General features: G+C 34.2%; 2 protein-coding genes across 5 annotated transcripts in view; both read left to right on the plus strand.

Moving 5' to 3' along the window:
• Nucleotides 1–4728: 4728 nt before the first annotated feature.
• Nucleotides 4729–6658, plus strand: LOC105251998 (skin secretory protein xP2). Its single transcript, XM_011259157.3, has 2 exons — nucleotides 4729–4837; nucleotides 5287–6658. Exons 1-2 carry the CDS (start codon nucleotides 4823–4825, stop codon nucleotides 6424–6426), a joined length of 1155 nt encoding a protein of 384 aa, XP_011257459.2. The 5' UTR covers nucleotides 4729–4822; the 3' UTR covers nucleotides 6427–6658.
• Nucleotides 6659–14666: 8008 nt separating this feature from the next.
• LOC105258653 (SAM and SH3 domain-containing protein 1) overlaps nucleotides 14667–24788 on the plus strand; it is a 450048-nt gene continuing 439926 nt past the window's right edge. For all 4 annotated transcript variants that reach the window (XR_003123369.1, XM_025412499.1, XM_025412500.1 and 1 more), the window contains exon 1: nucleotides 14667–16899. Coding sequence is in view for 3 of the 4 variants with exons in the window: in XM_025412499.1 (XP_025268284.1) it covers nucleotides 16402–16899 (498 nt within the window). In the remaining variant the exon portion in view is untranslated. The remainder of the gene's footprint in view (nucleotides 16900–24788) is intronic.

Raw genomic sequence — 24788 nt, forward strand, 5'->3', positions numbered from 1 at the left:
CGTTGTGATGATATTAAGTTATATTTGTTTTTATAAACAAGCACTTGTAATTATCTTGATTTGATATTAAAATTTGAATTTTGAACAAGTTATAAAATAATTAAAAACAAGCAATATTTATCCCTTTTCAAGTTATTTATTATAGTTTAAAAAGTTTAAATAATTGCAATTATATATATACACGATATAATCATCATATTCAAGCTGTAATATGATGTATTCATTATTTCAAAATTCTGTTAAAATTATCATCAAAGCTTGAAATAATATATTTATAATTATGCATTTCATATACTTTTCTGCATGTATATTCGAATATAAAAGTATCCAATGGTTTTATAAGCGAAATCGTGTCTAAATTACAGCTGTATTGAATTTTGTGAATAGCAATCAATTTAACATAATTCGTCGTTTTAATTAGCAAAATTGATTAATTATTCATGTATTTGGCGAAGTTGATGTCGTAGTTGATTTTAATAAGAGAAAAGAAGAATTCACAGGTGCATATTTTTTATTTCCTTGGGGACTGGTTTAGTGAAAGTGGAGAAACACGAAAGTTCACGATGTATCCATCGGATTTCAATCTGAATAGAAAAGATCCACTTTAATAGTCAATGGCCAGAATTTCCACTTGTTTCAACTCTATATAAGTATATTTATAATAGAAATAATATATTCATTAGATATTCTATATATCGAATGTGTAAGGATAGCTCGAAACTTTGATTAAATGCTGTGATTTTTTTGAATTTTTAATGCTAATTTCTAATGTATTAATAAATTAGAATTAGAAATTAGCTTTTTCTATTTTAAGTCCACTGCAAATTAAATAAAAAAATTTGAATTTATTATTTGTTATTGAAAAAATGTAGTCGACCAAACTAGCCAGAAATTTAGTTTATTATTACGACGTTTCGACCATATGGTTGTGGTCCTTATCAAGTACATACTGCAAAGATTATAAATTGATAAATTAATAAAGATTGTAATTTGTCATACATCGGGCAAACAAAAAGACATTTACGTACGCGATTAAAAGAACATTGCAACAATATAAAGTTACACGAATCTAATCATTCGGTTATTAGCAAACATAGATTAGAATCTAGACACGATTTTGACTGGTCGAAACCTAATATTTTGCATAACGAAAAATATGTTCGAAAGAGAGAAATTGCTGAGATGTTTTTCATCAAAAAATTTAATAATAATTTAATCAACCTACAGAAAGACACAGATAATTTAAATAATATTTACGATAAAATAATAAAGGTCACATAGTCCCGTCTCATAGCGTTTGTTTTTAGTCTCTTGACGAAGTCTCTCACGGACACATCAATTTCTCTCTAATTTAAATCTTTTAATAAATAACGTTTTTGTTAATGTGATTTGTGCAATTTATAAGATCATCGTCTATGCCGGTCTCCTGATTTATGGCTTCGGTATACTAACATTGTTACATTTTAATTTGTTGAGCGTGTTATATATTAAAACTGTCAATTAATTTATCAATTTATAATCTTTGCAGTATGTACTTGATAAGGACCACAACCATATGGTCGAAACGTCGTAATAATAAACTAAATTTCTGGCTAGTTTGGTCGACTACATTTTTTCAATAATCCTTTGATTATTCGACTAGCGATATTAAGATATTTATTAATTATTATTTGTTGTTTATTATCTTATTATCTGTTAATTGTCTCGTTTGTATTTAATTTATCAGAATTTTTTAATTTATAACGTTTGAAATCTTGTGTAGCTAATTTAGACACTTTCATTTAATCAGAGACACTTTCACAGATTTAGTTTAAGAAAACGAGAGGAAACAAGAATTGCAGAAGCGCAAATGAAAAAAATATTTTCCAAAACTGTCGGTGCGCGTTTCTTCTGCGGTCATCTTCGAAGCTTGCGATCGCAAGAGCGGTTGTGAGAAAAATAAAAGAAGGCAGGAAAGGTGCAGTATTTATAAAGAATCCTAACGACTCCGTAATTAGTGTAATTACCGCCGGTGCCGTGTCTTGCGCGGTCTTAATGCTCGCGTCACTCGAAACGCTCTTTTCGTAATTCCTTCTAATGTATCTGCCAGTGAAAAAGAGACGGAAGGACCCTTAGTTCCCGGTTAAGATGGAAGGAGACTTCTCTTTGCGCTGCGACAGTGCCTGCAGTATCTAGATCGAAGCTGCGCTGGTTGCGAACGAGAAGGATCCTCCTCGACGATTGCCAGCGAGAACGGATTACCTCTAATCTCTGACATTAGCTCCCGCTCTGCATCGACTGTGCTTCGCGCGCTCCTACAGGAATATGTCTCCATTTACTTTCTGCTTTTTTTCTCGGCAGCTTGCTCGCGAATATCCGAATAAAAAGGATGACGTGGATAAATCTTGGCGGCACGACGCCTGCTAACAAAGGACTTTTAGTGAAAATTCTTCGAAAACTACTAATTATGAGAAGACGTTTGGCTAGTCGCAAAATATACTGTATTTTACTATTCAAACGCACAATGATCTATTCAATCTGTATAGTTTTAAAAGAATTTTCTATGTATCTATCTTATTTTTTAAATTAATATTTAGTAATGATATTGTTTGTTACATAATTAAATATTCAATAATAAATTTCTACGAAAATATAATTTAAATTTGCTTTAACTAATTTTTTTATTTATTCATTAATTAATTTATTATATACTTTTTCATTAATTTTGTACATTTATAAAATTTTCCTGTATATTAAATTTTTTAATTAAAAGATTATATATATATATATATATATATATATATATATATATATGGTGTTTCTTAATAAGTGAAAAATTTTAGGAGATGATTCTTTGTCGAAAATTAAGGGGAGTTTTTCATATACACATATATACATATACACATATATTGCTACATCCCTTCCTTTTCATATACACATATACACATATATTGTTACATCCCTTCCTGTGAAGCTACACTTATCCAAAAATGGGATAAAAATTATGTTTTTAAATCCTAATATATATATATATATATAATATATATTATATGAATTTACATTATTTATTTTCAAAAAGAAAAGATTCAAAATGCATGAGAATAAATTTAAAAAATAGGTAAAACACCATCAGCCATAATAATACTCATTTATGTTTGAAGTATACATATCGCTGGAATATTGGATCGTTGTGCGGTGAGTTCAATTAATTCTCAAGTAAGGAAATTAGGATTACGACTGTGAAACGGCGCGCGGTTCTCACAACGCGCTCAACGAGACGTTGCTAATTGTCGCCGTATGGTTACCGATTTATCGCCCCAGGCTAGCGTACTACCTACGTCTAAACTGTAAGTAAAAGGGCAATTACCGGTTGACCGCGACAAATAAAGTGACTAACGAAAGATATTAAACGCAGGTGACTGTTATAGTGTTAGACAATGTGTCTCCTATATCCATCACTGTCCACATGTGTATCATTTCAACAGAAATTTACAACGAAAGATCTTTTTATCTTTCTTTAAAATAATATATAATAATAAGTATAATAATAAGAAAAAATTAATAATAAAGAACAAGGCACAATATAAATTTATATATAATAAATATATAAATAATATAAATTATATATAAATATATAAATATATAAATTATATATAAATATATAAATTTATATATAAAACAATTGGCTTTTTTATCCCTTTATACATTTATAAAGATTTATATATTAAAAAATTAGTCCTTTTATCACTTTAGGCATTTATAAAGATCTTTATGTTTTATATGTTAACGAAGTGCAATTCTTTAAATAATATGACACGTTCAATAATTTAAAATGTATAATTCAATTGTCAGCCTGCCTACATTAATATTTTATTATATTCAAAGATATATATATATATATATATATATATATACTTATTTTTTTTTGTAATCAATTTTTAAAACTCTCGTAATGCATACAAGATGTCGATAACATTTTATAAATATTACATCTATAAGCATTTATAAATGGATTAATACAAACTAGTGGCATATTACTATTACTAATATATTCAAGTTATATTATAATTATAATATTATTATTGTTATTACAATTTAAAATTTTTATAATTAGAATTAACGATTTCTTTTCTAAAAATACAATCGATAAAATTATATAATCTGAGATCTGTCCGTAAAAAACATATTTGCATTCTGTAAATATGTATATAAATTATGTATGTATAGTATAAATTGAACATTAAAAATAATCATATGTGAAAATGACATTTGCACAAAAAATATAGTTAATAAAAGTATAGTTAGTAATAATCATACAAATGTCATCCAATTAATAAAAATTTCTATAATAAAAGAATCAAATTAGAAATTAAATCTTTTCACTTGCATCATGTTAACGGATGAAAATGTTGTTTGTAGTTTACATATGTAAAATCTGATTTTATTTTTAGAAAGAAAACATTTTTTTCACTCTTGATTTCTACTTGTGTATATTGTATAAATATAAATATAAATTACTTGATAAATAATTCACATATTTATAAATATGCTGAGAAATATGAATTTGTTGATGAAATAAATTTTATAGAATCTGACGAAGAACGCGCGCATGTTGTCAAAATCACTTATGAATATTCTTCTCTAATCATCTCTCGACATTTGCGCTATGTGGTCAGTTATATAACTGAGGAAGTTTAGTTTTAGAATGTGATGGGTCCAGATCAGAGGGCGTGTTACAGCGGATATTTAGTGAAAGTAAAGTCGTCTGACATCGCCGTATAAAAACCGACGAATCGATGATATGAAGCACATTTAGAAGTCATCTCTTCATAGCAAGTTCATCATGAAGACATCCCTAGTGAGTAGTGAAATTTTTTGTCAAATTTTTTCCGAATATAAATATAATGCACCATAATAAGATAAAATTTTAGTATTTATACTTATATTTGTTACATATATATAAAGACAAGTATAAAGGTTCTGTTTCATCTGTTTAATCATTTTTCATTAGCGGATACATTGTAACACTATAACTATATTAACTAAACATTTTTTTTATTATATCTTTATTTATCAATCTTTTTAATTAACTCTTTATTAAGTAAATTTATCTCTTAAATTTATGTGCTTGAATAAACGCCTTCCGTAGATCATAGAGCAATATATATTTTCATATTCTTGATAAAGCGAAAAAAAAATATCAGTAAATCTGCAATAATAGTAGAATTTATTACCTATTAAAATTAATTTTCTTATTTGATAATATCTTTCTAAATATATTAATGACAAATCGTTGTTTTTATATAGATTTCATTGCTGATTATTTCCATCATCGCCTGTGATGCATATGTATCGGAGAAGAAACATATTTTTTTGAACGGAGGACCACCGATATATTCGGGTGGACACGGCGATTTCGTACCGAACATCCCTTACGATCACGGCGGCGTTGCATTGCATGATCACGGATATGGACACGGGGATGGAAGTCTACACGGTGCAGGAATCGGTCCTGGAATTGGATTCGGGGGAGGCCATGGAATATACGCACCAAGTTATGGTATCGGACATGGACATGGACCCGTACACGTTCACAAAACTATCGTGAATCGTGTGGTCCCGGTGCCGGTTCCTGTACCTCAGCCCATTCCCGTCACTCGCAAAATCCCTGTACCGGTACCGCATCCCGTACCCGTCGAAGTAAAGCGTCCTGTTCCAGTTCGGGTGCCTCATCCGGTCCCAGTCTTCGTTACTAAAGCCTACCCCGTTAACGTGCCCCGTCCGGTACCAGTGCCGGTTCCTCAACCCGTGCACGTGCCACATCCAGTCCCAGTTTATGCACCAGTTCCGATTCCGATTCATGGACCAGCTGGGACACCAGTTTATGCACCAGCTCCGATTCCGATTCATGGAGCAGCTGCCACACCAGTTTTTGCACCAGCTCCGATTCCGATTCATGGAGCAGCTGCGACACCAGTTTTTGCACCAGCTCCGATTCCGATTCATGGAGCAGCTTCGATACCTGTTCATGGACCAGCTCCGATACCGATTCATGGACCAGCTTCGATACCTGTTCATGGACCAGCTTCGATACCTGTTCATGGACCAGCTTCGATATCTGTTCATGGACCAGGTTCGATACCTGTTCATGGACCAGGTTCGATACCATTACCTCAACCCCTTCCGATCGGTCCCGATTCGTATCCCGTCCCGCTACCCCCTCAAACCGCTCAACCAGTTACTTCCATTGAAGTTGGACACGTGAATGGAGAAACCGGCATCGCATTGGAAAGCGGACACAGTTCCGGATTGACAATATCCGGCGGTATTGTGAACAGTGGTGAACACTCTGCTGGTTTTGCGGGTCTACCGAACTCCGAACTTCACTTGAACGAGCCTTCCAGTGAAGGATACTCGTATCCGGTACCGGCAAAAAAATTTTTTTAAGCTAGATATTTAAAAAAATCTATTTCGAGTGATATTACGTTTTGTATTTTGATATCATCATTTTACATCTTTAGTTTCGAAATCTCAAAATATTCAGCATGCAGCTGACTCAAGTTACACCCATGTATTCCGCATTTCGCTTAATATTTATGGACTTGTATATAGTGCGAAATTATAATTCCAATTAAAAATTCCACTTAAAATTGCAAGAAAGAACCGATTAGGATGTATATATATATATATATATATATATATATATATATATATATATATATATTGATTTACGCTTTCAACGACAAGAAAAAGAGAAAGTGATGCATTTTAAGAGCGTGAAAGTAACATGATGTAAATGGAGGTGCCGAAAAGATGAATAATTATGTAAAGCGCGCGATAAAGATGAGAAATAGGAGAATCTATTCGACTTTCTGTTATGGTAATTCAATAACTAAAAAGGATTGCCAACAATTCTCTAAAATGTATAGTTTGTAAGTTTGAAACTGACTCATATTCCAAATGGAATAATATGACTAATTATTTGTAAGTTTTTATTTGTATTTTCATGGAAATGTACCAAAAAATATCTCTCCATCACATATTATATAGAATCATAAATAAATTCAAATAACTACAAATGCACACATAATTTTTTCATATAACTACAAATTCATATAATTACAAATTCATATAACTACAAATGCACACATAATTTTTCTTACATACTGTTTTATGAAAAAGAAATCTGTTTTGTTAATTTATAACTAGCTTAATTATTTCTTTCCCGATATGATATCCTTATAGTTGAATTTTCTCTAAAGTAAAGCAATAACTACACGCCACATGATCCTGCGGGTTCGAGATACGCGAGTAGATTTACCCCGATTCGAAAGTGATTAAAGTTGCTACCTCCTTACCCGCATCGCATCCCAAATTGCCGAAACTTTGACCTTGTGCTTTAGCAGACTCGACAACCACATAACCGTTTCGTACCGCCTCCGGCTGTGATCTCAGGTCTCTACTCGAGTGTGTTTGATTCGCCCTTTCTAACTTGCATTACACGTCTGGACCAGTCAAAAAATATCACAGAAATATGAAATGATTTATAGAAAATATCAATAATTATTAAATGTGATACATCAATAAAATAAAGCACAAATATACGTTTTTTGTTCCTATATTTTAATTTTTCTCTTTATTTTTAAGAGCCAAACTCTTTGTATGCAAATTAAAATTTTTAATTTTGGTTATCGTAAAAATTTATATGACATATGTACAGAGGAAATATTAATATTCTATTGACAACGTTTAGAGAACTGCGTCTTGAATAAAAAAACTTGAACAATGTGCTTTTTCAGTTGCCTAGCATCATCTTCGTAATGTGATATCTGTAGTCATAGTAGATGTACGTGCTCGCAATAGAATCTTACCCTCCAAATCCACGATAAATTACTAGACTTTCTGTATATAGGGTGTCTCAAAATCACATATAGTAATATAATCAAATCATATATAGTTTTAAATATTCGCACTTATATAGAAATATAAATAATTTTTGAATTTTAGTAAATTTTAGTAAATTAAGATACTAGAGATAATACAAATGGATGACAAAATTTTAAAAGAACTCTTTTAATAAAATTTGAACATGAAATTTGAAACCGATATTTAATAATAAAACTGAATCATTGAGAAGTATAAATTATATAATTAATTTTTTTATTTTGTATTTAAAGGTAGTCTTTATAAATAAATTAAAAAAGGATAATATAAATTGAAATATGTAATTTTTTGAAACATTCTACATACACGGGATATGTACAGATACTGCAGCTCACGTCCGTGTACGCAGATTCCTCTAGAAAGGTTCACATGTTCCGCAAATACACCCGCATGTACTTATGTATACGTACATTCTCTCCTTTTCTCGCAGGAAGACCGGTGGTCACGCACTATTTTACGACTTTCGCCGAGCCTCTGAATTAACCCGAGCTTTTCCGGGTACAAGAACGGTCGTTTATGCACCCCGTCCAGAAATGAAGTGCATTCCTTCTATCTCTACGGCCAGGGTTACGGTGCCATCGCTGATATTATTTCAAAGTCCGTCTCTTACTGTTTGTACTATAGAAAAGTAGCTCAATTCGTATCATATAAAAATATTGTAAACAAAAAAATACAAAGCTTATTTAATGTAATTATTCACAATGCTCCAACCTTTTTGTAAAATTTCAGATATAAATCTTATATAATTTTTTAATAATAACGAAAAAAATATTTTGGTTGATTTCGTAAATTTATAAAGAGTTCTTCTTGTCTTCGAAAGTTATTTTGCGCAAATAATACGTGAAAAACTCATAAAGTTAGTTGAATAATGAATGACCTAATTTACCAGTGCTTGTTGACCGCAGATTTATAATTAATATTTGCTCGCATGTATGATAATTTAAATAATAATTAATAGATATACAAGTAAATATATTGCTAATAGTACATGGATGCTCTCGCGTGCAATAATGCATACAATATTTGAAACATTATTTAATCACCAAAACAAAACATCCTTCGCAAATTCGAAATGCGCCGGGCGCAGCAGGAGTGTAGCTAATTGTGAGCATTTATCTAATGTGAAGGATTTACAGACGATGTAAATTTATTCGCGAGACCCTCGCTTAATTACGCAGATTCCGAGGCATCTCTCGCAGCACCCCCTCTCGCGCTACGTAAGGCGCACCGGGAAAAACAGAAATTAGTCTCGTGTTGCCAAGATATTTGCAGTAAGTAACGTTTTCATAGAACGGTCCCGCTATCATTATCATTTACTGCTCGCCCTTTACGATCCATCATTAAACGTATCCTAGAGCGCGGAATTCTTTTCATGAGCTGTGCTTTATAGCACCCGCTTAGATATACACGAAATAGATCTCCGTATTCGCTGTTTACGAGGGCGCGCAGTCACGAACGATAAATGTCACGAAATTATTCGACGAAAGGTAGCGAAAAACGCCAGTTCCTCGGACTCGTGGATGCGATGCCGCGTGCTTTTTTGGCAGAACGATAAATCGCGCCCCGGTCTGGGATTCGGAGCTCGAGTCGCGTAATGTAGCAGAACGAAGCCGAAAAATTGCCACAATGCCGCGGCATTGGCGCAATCTGGACCGGCAAGTCGCGCACCGTAAAGTGTTAATGATACGAGATGAAAATGACTCGTCTAGCGGCAATGAATCACCTTGACATACGAGACGAGCGTCTATTTAATTACAATAACACTATCTACCCGACGCGCGTATTCCGTGTGTCAGAATCTTTTCCCTTAGATTTTATATCGGTAGTTAACGTGGCTGATATATGCGCATAATGCTTATAAAGCCATGCCACTGCTGTTTTTTTGTTTTTTTTCTAAACAGTTATCTGCCTTAAGCTCGGTCGGCTCGTTCGGATTTTATGCTTGGGGCGCGAACTCGCTATTTATGATCGCTATTTCACAGCATCGGACGCAGCGTTTTCTTGCTCGGTCCCAGTCGGACGAATCGGCAGTTAATGTCGATATTTTTAAACTAGCCAGCTCCGGTTGGAACCCGAGGTTCCCTTTTTATCGCGACATCGACCTCAGATGTAGCTGATCACCATCATTGGGCGGCTGCAATAATTGCACGAAGCTGCAATTCTGGTTGCAGCATCGCAGGCTACGTTCTACTCTCGATATGCTCGACGTGCGTGACGAACACGGGTGCGCCGTTTTTATTGGTTGTTTTGAAACGGTAAAATATATCGTAAACACGCCATCACTGGAATCGGTAACTAGAACCGTAAACAGTGAAATGGCTTTCATAAAGTTATAAGATTAAGCGCCTCAATCGGAGTATCGATTAGAATCTCATCATCATAGATGTAGAATATTATACTGACGATGGACATGATATGCTAAATACTCTTTGTGCTATGAAAACAATAAACAAGTCAAAGAATAAATTGCGTATTTTGCGAATTATTTTTTAGAAGGTTTCAAGTCAAACACGAATATTCTGCCTTTTTATTATGAATGAATTATAAATTCTTGTTAGCGTCGTGTCCTGTCGACACACCGATTAAAGATAAGCCGAGTACCTAACCAGAATCCGGCAGGACTCTACGTTTATCCTATTCTGTATGCGGTAACCGTTTTCTCACAAATCAAGCTTTATCATATTTAGCAGACAATCGTCGGAATACTAATCTTCTCTTATTTCTAAAATTAATGATCTGTTAATTCTTAATGCAATAATTTGATCTATACGTTATTTATGTAGATACAAACTTTTATTTGTAAATTATAAAAATATACAAACTTTTATTTGTAAATTATAAAAAAGATAATATTTAGTCGTAAACATGCAAAATAATGTTATTGCAATTTGGCGTCGTACACAGCTTTAGAAATCTCTACAAAAATTACGCAAATGTGTGTGCGAATTTATTATCCCTGACTGTTATTAAAATGTCTGTGAGATACGATAATGTATTTTGTTGATGTGGAATATTTTAATGAAAGCCCCACCATGTCATTTAACTTCAATAACAAAAAATTCATAGAGATCTTCATAATATCGTTAGTCCCGTATAATCTGGGCTATCCGAATAAAATTTGTTGTACGATTATAAATATTTGGAACGTACACGAAGCAATTATCGCGCTATAAAAGCTTTATTTCGTCGCTTTATAATAATTCGCGGCATTGCGGAAACGAGTTAATATATTGACAGGTGACTCGTCTTCCGATCTCATCCCTCTGCTTCGAAAGCAAATTACTCGACCAAAGCGAGGAAATAGCGAGGGTTGCATTGAAAGGGTCCTTCCTGTCCACGACACGCGATGTCATATCACGTTATTGAGAGCTACTTGTCACTCCCTGCTTTGCCGTCATAGCAGGACGGGTACGTCCGTGCCGATCATTCAATTAATTCGGACCTCACGCATATATCGGTGATCATCGTTCGCCCAAGCTCCACACGACTAGCATTGTCATTTAATAGAGATTTTACGCGGTCGCTATCGGTTTTCGTGTTCGCATTTTTAAAAAAGCGAATGCGGCAGGTGCTTTATGCGCGAGTAATCAAAAACATACGGCAAATTTAGTCAAATAAAATTATTCAGACGACAATACCTGTGTTATTATTCTATCGCCCAATAATGATCTTATATAATACACGAATATCATATTGCAGTAAATATCATATTGCATGATCAGATTGTAATATTATATTGCAAATATCTGAATTACATTATATTTTGAGGAATAGATATATTTCTAATAATGTATAACGTATTTTAGAATTACTCGATGGAAGCAATAATTTATTCCATATTCGAATAGATAACATCTTAAGAATTAATCACGTGAAAACACTTAGAAATATATTGTTTGCATTGTTCAATTAATTTAAAAGCTATGTGTTATTATAAAATTGCATTATGACGCTATGAAGAGGACAAAATATGCGCAATCTTGAATTTGTACGAATCTTGAATTTGTACGATTTTCAGTTATAATATCAAAATTATAATAAAACAGAAGGCTAAAAATCGTAACGTAGGATGTTAGAAATTATAATAAAAATTTAAAAAATATAAATCTAAGACGGTCAAATTATATATTCATTAATTAATTTGAGATTAATTAATTGGATTAATTGATTAATTGAAGAGAATCACATAATCTGTCTAAACAATAATTCGAATACAAAATAATGACAGTGTTTTTCAATAATAGATTATATGCTTCTCTCCATCAAATCAATTAATAAATATATAATTTACTGTTTTAGATTTATATTTTTTGAATTTTTATTACGTTCTAACAACCTACGTCACAGTCTTCAGCCTTTTGTATTATTATAATTTTTGATTTGTTATCATACGGACAGTTAATTTTTTTATTTTCAGTTATCTTTACATTTTTTAAAAATTACATAATTACATAATTGATCATTATTCTATATACGATGGACAAATTAATATCTTTGATACCAGCTGACATGTAAGTGCATCCACGATCGCCTTACGTCATTGATTTTAAGGGAAGCTGCCCTACGAGGACATTTGATTCTTGCTTGAAAGAAGGGAAAGAAGCGGTCATCCATAGTGACCCTCGAACTATCGCCACTCCTATTGCATTTACTCGATGCAGTCCAGTTTCGTTCGAACGTAATATAATAGCATATAGAGCCGACGTGTGCCGGCCATTTGAGTGGCAGCGAATTGCAGATTATTCGCCTCGTAGGTCATACAGGTCTCGTACTATTGCCGTTAGGCGTTCATTTATAAATGCCACAATTCTGACAAAGGCACTGTGATTACGATTCTCTCAGATAATCATCGATACTAACTTTCCTTCAACGACCGTGGTACCTTCTGGGCGATCACGCAACGCGAACGTTATGGGGAATCTAATATTCGCCCACTTTTTCCCTCCGTTGCGAATTTACATGAAACGTTACCGTTTTAACACGGAAACTGATCGCGATGAGAATTTCGTATATCATAGTCCGCGGAAATCATATCAAGGAACATATTAAACATGTTCCTTGATATGATTTCCACTTTTACAAAAGTCGAAATTGAAAAATCTAATGAAATTTATTTTGGTCAAATTCTTATATGTAAAGCACAATTTAATTTAATCAGTAACGTATAAAAAAGTTTTACTGCTGTGCAAATGTAAAAAAACTGTAAATAATTAAAATGTTAAAAATATTTATATTAAAAGCAAAACGTGTTTTTCTCGTTAAAATATTTTATTATACTACAAAAGATCTCTAGAAGAGTACACAGTAAAAAATTGTGCATCCATATGTTAAAATTTTTTTTTGTTATCACGTTTTAATTAGTACTTTAAAATTAACATACAACCTATATGTTATTATTTTTATAACGTTTTCATTCATGTGTTATATTTATGTCAACTTCATAGCTTAAGATTTTGTATATATCTGTTAGAAATGGAATAGTATTTTCAACATAATAATTTTAAACAATCAACATGTCTCAAAGTCAGTTTAATATTCTAAGAAAAGTTAAAGTAAATCTTCAAATAATCTTGAGCTTTGACATACAAAAATAATCAAATTTATTAAAATCAAATGTTTCTATTACAAATAATTTAAGTTAAAATAATTACTATTATATATTAATGTCCTCAATATTTCTTCAGAGTTATTGTAACTATTTTTTCATGTAATTTTTAATTAATTTGTATGTTATTTTTACACTGCATTTAAGGATGTTTTGTATGTACAATCTCAGCAAAAAGTAGCTGAAAATCAATATTGACGAATATACCATTTTTTATGTATTTTGATTATGAGAAATTGTGTAGAATATTATAATTTGATCTTAACTACAGTGCAGAGATGTATTTTTTAATATTTATTGCGTTTTTACTGAAATATTCCGAATTTTGTTAATCAAAATGATTAACTTTTGGCAGAGAATTTCGTCTTTTGACAGATACATGGCTAACTTCATTGAATTATATTTAATATCTTTTTAACCAGTACTTGTATAATATTATTTGATCAAATATTTCCTCTGTATCTAAACTTTTGCAAATTTTAAATAAATTCTGAATATTATTTCCATGTGTTTTTGTCATTTGAATCGACGTAGTTTCCCATAAGAACACGTGTTAATTCGATGCAAATTAAAATCCTTAGAACTTGTGAACGCTTTAGTGAACCGATTTAAAAATTGTACTGAAAATGCTAAACATATGTAAGGACATTCTGTACAATTTTCATTAAATTCTCAATATTTTAAAAATAGGTACAAAACATCCTTAAAATTTAGAGTGGACTTTCTGAAACATATGAAAAAATGTTATAATTAAAAAAATGTTATAATTAAAAAGATAGAATCTTTAATATACACATCATATGTTCCTCCTTTTCTTCTCCCTCTCTTCTTAAAACTAAAATTAAAGAAAACCCCAAATTCTCCGCCGCCAAATGTCAAATTACGCCGAAAGATTTGCAGAAGAGCAGAGAGCTTCCCACAGGACACTCGCCGTCGCGTCAAGACCGACGGCTGTTGCATCCTGACATAGCGGCGCATCACCGATGCTCTCGTCGGCACGTCGCGCGAACGACTGGTGTGGGGCGGGGAAGGAGGGGGGATCAAGAAGTCCCGTGGTGGGGAGGAGTGGACTCGTGGCGGTGGGGGAAGCTCGTGAAGAGCGCAGTCGAGTGGGGCTCCCTCTGGTGTGTGTCTCGTGTCAGTCGAGCCGTGTGCCGCGTCGCGTTAGTGTCGTGCGGTAGTGCCTGCGTTTCGCGTGTCTCGTCGAGAGCATCGACGATGACGTCTTCCTCGTCCCGATTATGAGCGGCGCGCGCTCCTCACCAAGATCACCGGCCACGTTCTCCCCGTCGTTATTGCCGTTTTTTCTCCATTTTCACGCGGGCCGTCGATCGGAGAAGCCGCGCGTCAGGGCTACCAACGAACTTTCGTTCGTTGTCGCCTTGCTTCGACTTCGCGAAATCGCGAGATCGAACGTCGCCGGGCGATCACTTTCGAATCCGTCTGCCGGTTTCGTTGGCAAGTCTGCGTACACGAGGGGAAACTTCAACGCGTGGAATAGCCGACCGTTAACGTCGCGAGTGACTGCACGGGATTCTCTGGAGAACGTCGAGTTGCGATTTTCGGACGAGTGCCGGTCCGGTTGTCGCGACAAAAAGTGTCTCATCGCTGAGTAAATCGCGCTCGATTCTCGATTGTTTGCAACGCTCGCTTCGTTCAGTGTACGCTTTATCGGGGACGAGTAACCGAGGCGGACTCGTCGAATGTAACCGGGTGAATGTAGCCGAGTGACAGTGCGTCGCGAGAGTTTTTTGAAAATTCCTGCGGAAAGCGAGCGGGAGGGAGACCGTTCGCGGATCATTTCGCCGACGTTGCCAAGTTTCCGTTGCTTTCAGCGGAAGGACCCTTCGCTCGTCCGTCGTCACGAAGATCTCACGTGATCTATAATCGTCTTCCGCTGAAAAAGCGCGGATCCGAGCGGATTTTCGAACGATCGGACAACGTCGCTCGTGAACTTTGTCGAGTCTTCAACGATCGACGACGTAAATCGCCGAGATTCATATCGTCCCTGTCGGATCTCTCGAGCTCCTTGGAATGGTGGACTTGCTTCAGTTAATCGCGTAGTGACTTTCGCGCCATGTTTTCTCATCGATCTCCCTCGAGTGACGTAACCAGCGAGTGCGCGGAATTATTTTAACCAAGTGCCCAAGTACATTCGAGTTACAACCTTATCCCTCGTCGTGAATAACCGGTCGAAATTGCATCATCGAACATCAGCGGCTCGAATTCCGCGAAACGTACGCCAGGAGACAGAGGCAAAACAGACGAGGATCGGATGTCACGCGTGCGTTAGAAGAAGACGGATAGACCCGTCTAAATTTTCCCGGAACCGAGAGCGAGATTCGATCGTCGACTTTTCGAGCCGAGGTGTCCTCGCTTTTTTCTTCAAGAATCATTCTTTCGGAAGCGAGAAGAAGACGCAGCGATCTTACGTCCTCGTGTATCTCGTAATGCGCCGAAGAGCGGTACACGTCAAACGGGGAACGTGACCATCGCCAGCCAGCCCCCCTCCCCCCTCCTACCGCATGTTCGGAAAGTCGGCGAGACGACCCTCGTTAGTATCGCGGCCGATCGCGGGGGAGAGAATGTCACGTTGAAACGTGAGAACGGACGCGAGTTTACGCTGAATCGGACGAATCGAGTTTCGACGAGAGATCCGCGCGTCTCGATGGACGTTCGTCTGGGAAACGATCCCGCGAGATGGTAGCGAGGCACAGCGGATAAGGAGACGGGACAGGGATCGTCGTGCGAGGGGAAGAGGTGGGAAAGGGTGGGCGAAGAACCGAGTGAGCGGGCGAGGAGAGCCGGGGAGAGATTTTAAAAGAGCGAACTCGCGGGGGCGTAGCCGGGGCCCACGCGTGCACAAGAGCGAGATGACGATGGCGAGTAACATCGTGGTCGAGTGGCTGCGCTCGCTCCACCTCGGCCAATACTCGGAGTCGTTCATCGACAATGGCTACGACGACCTTGAGATCTGCAAGCAGATCGGCGATCCGGATCTCGACGCGATCGGCGTCTTCAATCAGAAGCACCGGGCCCGCCTGCTGCAGTCGGTCAAGACCCTGCGCGAGGAGGGGGCCGCGAGTGTGTACTTTACGCTGGAGGAGACGAACGACAGCAACTGCGACAACATCAGCTCCAAGTCATCGAGGACGTCGTCCGAGAGGCCGCCCAGCGACAAAGAGGCGCAGCGAGCGTCGCCCACGGCGAGCTCCTCGAGCGGCGGTCAAGAGTTGACCAAGTTCGCCGACGAGTACGAGGAGGGCAAGGCCGAACTCGTGAGAATTCCGAGGATGCAGCTGAGGATGCTGCTGCAGGAGAAGCTGAGACACGACGGCATCAGGCTGGCCTGTCAACCGTACACCACGCCGGTAAGTCAATTTACCTTGAAGACTAACTTGCTTTTCACGCGCATTCCAGCTGCCGGAAATTTTCAGGCGTCGATTAATAATCTTGTTGATTATAATTGTGGCGTATAGGTCATGAAACAATCTTGAGTGATGAAACGTCATTTCGGAAAAAGAACATAATTAAAAAAGATTATAATTACCGAAAAGTGTTAATGAAAAATGCAGAATATTGAGAAATTTAAATGTATTATTAAATTGATGTGAATTATAATTTTTTTTTCTCCATAGATTTATTACGTTGTGTGTGTTTGAAGTGAAAAATAAATTTTTGTAAAATTAAATTTCAATTTTCGTGCGAAGAGAGATAATTTTTATATTTAATTAATTTTACATATATTATAAGTTTTGAGAAATTACATTAAACTATAGAGAAATCATTTATTAATACATTCTGCAGGCATTTCTAAAAATGGTATCTCGCAAAATGATATGTATGTCGCGCGTTTTGCAATTTTATAACTTTCCATTAATGTGAAATTATCATTTTTTAATCAATTATTAATTTTAATTAAAGTAAATTATATGAAAAGTATTTGATAACTTTCAAAAGGTAACCTCTCCGTATTAAACGATACACATGCATATGTGAATATCAAAATAATACATGTTTAAGGCATACAATTTTAATTATTGTATCATAATTAAATTGCACAATAACAAGAAGAATATGATACTGTGATGATTAATATATATATATATATATATATATATATATATATATATACATGATTTAATTGATTTTCTAATAAAAAAATGCTTTTTTCGGTATTTTTTGAAAAAATAATTTGCACATATTTTATACTTTTTACAATGATATAAGTATGACGCGTTACATAATATACTAATTAATTAATGTACTAATTAATATACTAATATTAACATACTAATATTAATATACTAATTAATTAATGTACTAATTAATTGTGACTATAATCTCGACGATATTACTCTACTTTCGACGATGCCGTTCCAACGTGTCACAACCATTACGTGTTTCCATTTTCCTCACGTTAGTCACGTCGACGAGCGTGCATCATCTTTAATACATTACGATACGTGCCGCGATTAGCCACGACAATGATACTCGAATTATCGAGCCATCGAGCAAGCATTCGGATGTACCAGTCGCGAGGGGGGTATCTGAGACGAAGATAATGCTGAAAACTTGTAGCCCTCACACATGGCACGCCCTACGAGCGTAGATAATCTCCTGATTCATTATTTCGTTGCATTAGCCACCAGTTCGAGATAAGAAGAAGCCTGCCATGTTTTACCATGCACGTTCTTATCCTCTCGCAACCTTCGGGCAAGATATCGTATATTATCATTTTCACATCGAAGATCGTATATTACATTTTCCCTTATTGCTGTTCTTTATTTTTCCTTAATCTTTTATTTCTTTATCAATTTCTTGAACAATTGTAATAACTTGAAGCTATGAAAACGAAACTGTGCCACTTAATTTAATCTCGATAAAGAAAATATTATTCCAATTTCCAACGTAACTTTTATGTATCTGCTTCATTCTTTATTACATCTTTTTATTATCAAAAGTGCAAAGTTATCCTTGCACTCCGACCTATTTACATTCATAATGCAGTGTAAAACGTATTTTCCATACCACTGCTCTAATTAAGATACAGATACGTAGCGATAAGTTTGTTAAGAGACTTTCTGTCAGTTGGAATACATTTTCCCTGAGAAACTTTCAGGCGTATTATTATGGAAATAGTCAAAGACGGAGGATATATATAAAATAAAAATTAACAGGGATTACATTCTATAAAATTATAGAAAATATAGAAATTGCAAATATAGAAAAGAGACTTTCTGTCAGTTGGAATACATTTTCTCTGAGACTTTCAGGTGTATTATTATGGAAATATTTAAAGACGGAGGATATATATATATATATATATATATATATATATATATAAATAAAAATTAACAGGGATTACATTCTATAAAATCATAGAAAATATAGAAATTGCAAATAAAAGAAAAGAGAAATATATGTATATATATATATATATATATACATACAATTAGATTAAGATTAAATTTAAAAAAATAATGAAGAAATGAGGAAACGCCTTTATTTTTGTCTTGTCCAATCCTGTTGTAATCCAATGCGATCAAGGAAGTTAGCAACATAGAATAAGGAGCAGGTAGAAATAACGTCGTACTGCACGCTAGGGTTCAAGAAATGGGTCGTTGCTACGGTTTGCTATCCTTATAAAAAAAGAAAAAGAAAAAAGAACTGTAGGCAGAAATGAAAAAATTTGAACGAGTTATACAACTCTATACATTTTGCATTGTATTAATCATTAAAATTCGAGTAATTTCGCAAATTCATTAACATGACTCAATCATATCTGCTTTAATAAAAATGCGCATACTTTGTATTTAAAAGCTTTTAAACTTCATTCAATTTGTACGTATTTTTTTTTTTTACTTGCAGTGCAATTTGTTATTCGACATGCACGTGAGATTGGATTAATTAAAAATAAAAATAAATATGATGCGCGCGAGGGACAATTTCTAGAATGATTAGTTATACGCTCGTTATCAAAATTATAAAAGCAAAATGTTTCATTACATTTTTTAAGAAACAAGTTTAAAGCCTCGACTTTGTCGCTAATGAATCGGAGGAAACAGCCACGCGTCCTTGCACGTACTCCGCGTCCGTTAATTAACCGCACGCTGTGATGAATAAAAAGGTAGACACTTGATATTCGAAAGCGTGAGTGGCTTTTATCATGCGGATAAATCTAGCATTGCTTACATTCGTGCAACATTATAAAAAAGAGTGACGTTTGTGTCATCTGTCATAAATCTAAAGCTCGAGTTTTCGCAATGTTTAGGCATATTGCAAAAGTAGACAAGCACTTATATAATGAAAAACTTAATGAAATAATATAAAGAAATTTATGAATTAAACATGATATGTAAAGAAATGAACAGAAATGCTTATTAATAATAATTGAAAATGAATAATAATTGAAAATGAATAATAATTGTAAAGTCGAATTATTTTATTGTATTTTCAAAATGTAGAATCTACAAAGAAATAAATAAATGCATCAATTTACTGTATTCGGCCAATGAGAAAGAAATTGTCATCTCGTAGAAACACGGTAACGAGTATAACTAACATTTACATCATTTTGTTTAAATGCGGCATTAATATAGTTGCGTTTTTGGACATTTCAAAAATATATTTCTATAGCTATACGTTGTGAATGTTATATTCAGGGGAACTTTTGAATACGGGAATATGATGAGGTAATACATGCACATTATATTATCTCTTTAATATAAAAATACAGTTATAGTTTTTTCATCGTTTCGACAGAGCTACAACAAGTGTTTTGTTAAAAAATTTGGTAAAATAGCGTTTTTTACCGAAACCCTTCATAGTGACTGTAAATTGACGCGTAACTCGAGTCCACGATTGGAATGCATCGCGAATTTACGACGCGTGGCGGTTTTTATTTTTATACATCGCCGATGTCCATTTAAATTAGTTCGCAAGCTTTAATTTATTCCTTCCGTGGTACGCATGATTCCACAGCTGTTCTATAAACTAGTTGTACCCATTTGACAATGGAGATTATGTCATGACAAGCGCTTTCGTTGTACGAAAAGTTGTTACGGAAAAACGGTGGATTTATAAATTACAAATATCGGAATTCCTGTCAGCTTCCATTTGAATTATAAAAAAGAATTATATATTGTATATCCTTGCATATATCAGATTAACAATAATACAGTTGTTTTAAGATATGTTATATTTTTTCTAAATTTTAATTTGTTATTTATATTATATTAATTCAAATTTTTTACGCACATTTTAAATTTAATAGTATTTGAGCATCTATTTATTTTTGAATAACATTTAAATAATTTCAAGTAAATTTAAGTATATTTTTTAAAAATAAATTTGTTAAATTCTTTTTTACTAGTTTAATTATCACAATTTTTTGTTTGCTGCTATGTACGAGAATTTTCGTTTTAATACTTTAAAAATTGAAGGAAATGTTCACACAAGCGCTACAAAAAAATATATAAAAAAATATTTTAGAAGAGATATTTTTAATGTTTTGTACAGAAACAGAAATTTAATGTTAAAATTTAATTATAGGGAAAAAATATTAAATGTTACGTTTTATCAAAAAGAAATTATGAAATAAATATAGAATTGGATAAAAAGTTTCCAATTAAGAACTAAACGGACAATTTATATGATGCAAAATGCAATAATTTTACTTGTAGTATTTTTATTCTTACATAATTTTTCACGATACAATACTATATATGTATATAAATATTAGATATCATATACAAATTGCATTCATGTATTTTTTTCCTTTTATGAATATATATTGCAGTATAGATAATATAGGCTTTATTGTTTCAAAACAATGGAAAGATAGTAATACATTTCCCTCGGTGATATCGCGATCGATCGAACAATCATAAAAATTGCAAATTGAAATGTAGAAAAGTTTCTGGGAATTGCAAAGAAAGAAGTATCGAGCGTGTGATTATTCACATACGCGTCGATTCGTTTATGAACTTTCGGGTGGACCAAATGATGCTTTCATTTACACTCCCGTATATCAATAAACGCGAGTGCACTTTCCATTCTGCTTATGCAGTTTTAATGCGGTCGATTCAGCAGTACAAACTGAAATGACAAATTTATCATCTCCGCCTTTGCTGTGCAATATATTCTCGCACCTGACACCTGATTTTGTTATAAGATTGAAATAATATCGACTATCTTTAAAAAAAAAAACACGTAACTTTGCATTCTTGATTCTTGAGTATGCTTCTCCTCGTTATTTTTCTATAATAGTTGACTACGATAGCTTAAGATACGTAAGGTTGATTGAAAATCGATTATTTGACTGCGAAATTTCCATGCGATATCTTCTTATCGATTCTTCTTTCCGAATGGAAAGATAACAATGGGCGAAATAAAAAGGGCAAAAAGTGACGACTTTATCGATTTTTAAGTTTAAATATTCTCAATCTAAAAATATATTCACGATTGTATTATGCAAATTATTATATTATAATCATAACTCTTCGTGGATCGAAACCAGCGGCAGCTGAATTAAATCGCAGGGCGAACAAAGTTTTCACATTTTTCATCACATGTTTTTCGCAAATTCCCTAATTTCCGACCACGTGTAATCCGCGTAGACTCAAATGCGTTTTATTTTATAATCAGCGAATAAAAATGTTACAAAGTCCGAGAATAATCCTTGTAAATAACTTAGAAACGTACGTATTTTCGACATACGCGAAAATCTCTGCGTCTCGAACTATCATGTATCGTCGCTGTCGTCTCGTACCTTCGGCAATCAACGCATGAATAACATGAATAATACGATTATACGGTCGCGGCTGACTTTGTACTCCGGATTTTACACGCCCATACATGTTGTCTCTTTTTCGTACAGAGCACGCAACACGCGAACGAACTAACCGAATGTGAAAACGAAGAAAAAAAAAAGGAAAAAAAAATCCTGTTTCTCTCAGAGCACGGTGGTCCGGTCGTCACCTGCGCCTTTCGCCCCTCGGCGCGGATTCCTTCCCTCCTCCTCCCCCTCCCCCTCCCCCCCGCCACGCTCTTCCGCTCTCGCACATGCGAATGCGAGAGCCGCGTGTGGCCGTTCCGTTGTCACAAAGTGATACTTTCCGTCTCGAAATCGGACGTGCGCGAGCATGCATTTTCGTTCATTAGCGCAATCTCGAATCCCCGTTCTCACGCGAAAGATTTCATTTCTACGGCGCCCTCGGCCGACACGTGTGTCTCGCCTCAACATTTCAATCGTACATTTCAATCGTACATTTCAATCGTACATTTCAATCGTAGGTACTACGTAGACAATTACGATACTACTGCGCGATACGCTGAGGAAAAAATTATCTTGAAATAAAAAAATTTTAGTTAACTCAAGAAAGCTATTTATTTTCGGTGGGTACTAATCACGTATTTACTTGTATTCAAAACGTCTGTTTGCTTGAGTTAAGTATTTATTTACATATGTTTAAAAAAGTATATATGCTTAAGAAAATATAATTTTTAATTAAATATTTGTATTTTAATTTTACAAAATATTTATTAAAATGCATTTTTTATTCCCAAAAATTTAAAAAAATAATGTATTTAATTTAATAAATTATAGTATATATTTTACGAAAATAGTATTTAAATATAAAAAATATATAAATGAAAATAATGTACTTAATATAACATGCATATTTAATTAAAGTTAAATGATTTTGCTTAAATGAAATAAACAATTCCTTGCATTTAAAGCAAAAGTTTCAAGAAAACAAATTTATTTGATTCAAAAAAATTTTTCCCTCAGTGTATGCATTTATTTATCCGTCCGACGTCGGAGCGACAATGCAACCGATTTTCACGCCTCGTGAAAATTGCACTCGTCGCGCTCGTCCATAGAAAGCGCATCGTTCGGAAATTTCACGGCACGCTCGCGCGATCCGGGGATCTATCGTAACTGTTGTTGTTCTTTCTCTCTTATTTTTTTAGCTCACCGCTCATTATTCGCCACACCTCCCCGTAATTGTTGGCGGAACAGCTGCCTACCCGCGATAACTCCGAGTTTTAAAGATGTAATCTACGTTAAGCGAGTTTCTTATATAGAAAGCAGTCTTGTGTGTTACGAACCTATTAAATTAATTAGATAAATGCCACGGATGTGGCTAAGAGAAACGTGTGGTTTGTATAATGTAGCCTATAAATCGCTACCGCAAGAAGCACCATGTAATATAATCCGATCAGACCTCCTTATTTTATTATCTAAAAAGGAAGAAAAAGTACGTGCACCTATATCGTTTATGAATTTTTTTTAAACAATATTATTTTGGCATATATATTTTCAACTCTCTGCATCTATTTTTCAGGTTTTTATTTAATATGCAATTAATTATAATAATTGTGTCACGTTCAATACATCATTTTTCTCGATTTATTTTTTACGAAATCTACATCATACTCTTCGTCAGCATAAAATCAGTTAGTACAAATATATGTACGTCTCGAATCGATATGAAATACCGCGTATTTAAAGATATCCACGTAGAATATATATTTCATTGCTAGCTGTGCGATGTAAAGTTCTTCGATCAAGCTGATCACAAGTTATTTCATTTTTTATTATTAGATTCTTGCTGAGGAGAAGGCGAAAGAAATTAAGAATGCAGGAAATATTCGCGCGTGTCTAAAGCCACAGCATTATGAGCTCTATCGAGACGTATAAATGAAATATTCCACACTGAGAAAAAAATCCGGTTGTATTATTTAGAATTCTGGTAGATTCAACCAGTATGTCTGTTGAAAAATGGAGGACGAACCAGAATTCTTGTAGGAATTATCAGATGAATCTGATTAATTTTTTCCTGTTAAATTTATCAAATTTTCTGGTTAATAATACTAAACTCACCAGCACCAAGTTGTCTAGAATTTTTTCCATCTAATCTCAAATATCTGTTTAATATTCTGAATTCCAACAAGATTATTGGATAAATTCAATCCAGATTATTGAATAAATTATTTTAAATTCAGTTTGTTAGAAATTAAACTGATAAACAGTGATGCAAGAAGAGGATGCAGCTCAAACACACACAATCAGAGAGCTAGCGTCCTCTTTCTGGCACTACTGCTCGTAAGAAAAAAAAATATACTTTGGATTTAATGTTAATACTAGTTCTTTATATACATTTTATGGCAAATATTGAATACGAGTTGAGTTAAGAGAATAAGCAAAGAAATTAATGTACAAGAAATTTTATAGATCCAATCAGAAAATACT

Source organism: Camponotus floridanus, unplaced genomic scaffold (genome assembly GCF_003227725.1).
Source record: "Camponotus floridanus strain SB8 unplaced genomic scaffold, Cflo_v7.5 scaffold51, whole genome shotgun sequence".
Lineage (NCBI taxonomy): Eukaryota > Metazoa > Arthropoda > Insecta > Hymenoptera > Formicidae > Camponotus > Camponotus floridanus.